Source organism: Monocercomonoides exilis (assembly GCF_001643675.1).
Source record: "Monocercomonoides exilis strain PA203 chromosome Unknown scaffold35-1074681, whole genome shotgun sequence".
In the NCBI taxonomy this organism is placed as follows: domain Eukaryota; phylum Preaxostyla; order Oxymonadida; family Polymastigidae; genus Monocercomonoides; species Monocercomonoides exilis.
The window spans coordinates 79,758-81,392 of record NW_027150580.1 but is presented as its reverse complement, the minus strand read 5'-3'; the positions used below and the strand labels follow the sequence as shown (position 1 = coordinate 81,392).

Genomic DNA, 1,635 nt, shown 5'->3' with positions numbered 1-1,635 from the left:
GTGGGCAGATGAGCACCGAAAATGGAAGCGAAAAATCAAATGATCGAAAACAATTGCAAAACACTTTGGAACAATGGAAGACTCTAATCAACAATTTGACAGACATAGCAAGGCGCCCCATTTGAATTTCTCTGAACTTGGAAGCAGACATTGTTTTGATTGGCCAATGAACGTTCGTCTCTTGGCTTTTGGAGATGATTGCAGCACTTGTGCAAGCTTGCATGAGCAACGAGAATACAAGTCAGCGGTTGGTGTGAATGCTTTTGATAACTGTTTGCTCCATTTCAATGAAAATTCCTTGAATGAACAAACAAATTTTGTTTTTGGACTGTCTTTCCTTCAATTAAAAATAGAAAACCAGAAAAATTAAAGAAAGATGCTTTGCCTTTGTTGCAGGGAACAACAATTCAGCCCCGAATTCTGTTTTTGCAAAAAGGCAATGGCGAAAACAATACCTGACTCGAGAAATCCCCCAAAATCCTCTGAATTCATCTCTTCAGCACGCATAATCCATTCGCAACAACATCTGCATGCCAGTTCAGACTTGTTTTTGTGTTCTCCACCCTTCCTTCTCTCGCTCATCATCCTCTTTTGCCGTCAAGTTCCGCGCCCACAGATGCCTCTCTTCTGCTTCAACCTCTATCAATGCCATCGAAATTTCTCATGCTTCCCTCTTCATGCTCCGAATTGCTGCGCTCTAGAGGACACTCTTTCCGAGCTCTGGTGCTGACGAAGAAGGCGATAAAGCGATGGACAAATCAGGCTAAGAAATCAATGGCTTTCAAATGATCATATTTTCTTTGATTTCTGTCATTGAGTTTTTTTGTCACATTGTTGCTTGTTTCGGGCTGTGAAAGAGGCATCAAGCGTATTAACGATTCCATCGCATGCGCCTCCCTCGGCATCTCATCTAATCGCTGCTTCTTCCAGTGACACTGGAAGTACACTCGGCGATGGGCTTCTTGTTGCTCCTCGATCGCTCTCCAGGTGCAGCGCATCAATCGGCCAGCACGACACGCCGAATAGTGTTACTGAAGACGAAGAAAGCGAGTTCGTCTCAATCATGCTCATCGTCCTTCCTCTCTCCACAACTTTCATCTTCTTCTCTCCCAGCACTAGCTGTTTTCTTCTTCGCCTCCGCGCCTCCTGCCGAGTATTGTAGTTATCGACGCCACCTGTTTCATGCTCGCCACTACCACTGCCACGCCCAGGCATGACCCTGACTCGCTCTTCAAACGAATCTCCTTCGTGGCATTCCCGTAATCCTCTGCTCATGCCGATCTCTCTTCTCCTTTATGCGCTATCTGCCCCTTCTTTTTGTATTTCCTGAAGAACTCTATTCCCATGAAAGCTCCGCTCCCATTTCATCGGAATCTGAGATGTGCTCCTTCTGGAACAAATCACTTTATACAAAATGTTTGTGCCTTTCATTCAGGTGCACACAACGATCGAAGGGATGGTTGGCCAACCATCGTCACTCGCAAAGGAAAATAGAATGTACACCAAGTCTGTCGCAGAGAGATGTTTGCTTATCTGGCTCCATATTCAATCCTCCTTGCCTTGCAGATGCTGAGCAATGAAAAAGGAGAAAGTGAATAGCCACAGCTGTGAATGCTGCTGGAACACTTTGGCAAA

The 1,635-nt window shown here is 45.3% G+C and overlaps 1 protein-coding gene across 1 annotated transcript; it reads right to left on the bottom strand.

The window, feature by feature from the left end:
* Positions 1 to 906: 906 nt before the first annotated feature.
* Positions 907 to 1,275, bottom strand: MONOS_17875 (uncharacterized protein; the record flags this gene model as incomplete). The annotated part of the gene is made up of 1 exon (XM_067870838.1): positions 907 to 1,275. One exon carries the CDS (start codon positions 1,273 to 1,275, stop codon positions 907 to 909), a length of 369 nt encoding a protein of 122 aa, XP_067723822.1.
* Between the last annotated feature and the right edge of the window lie 360 nt (positions 1,276 to 1,635).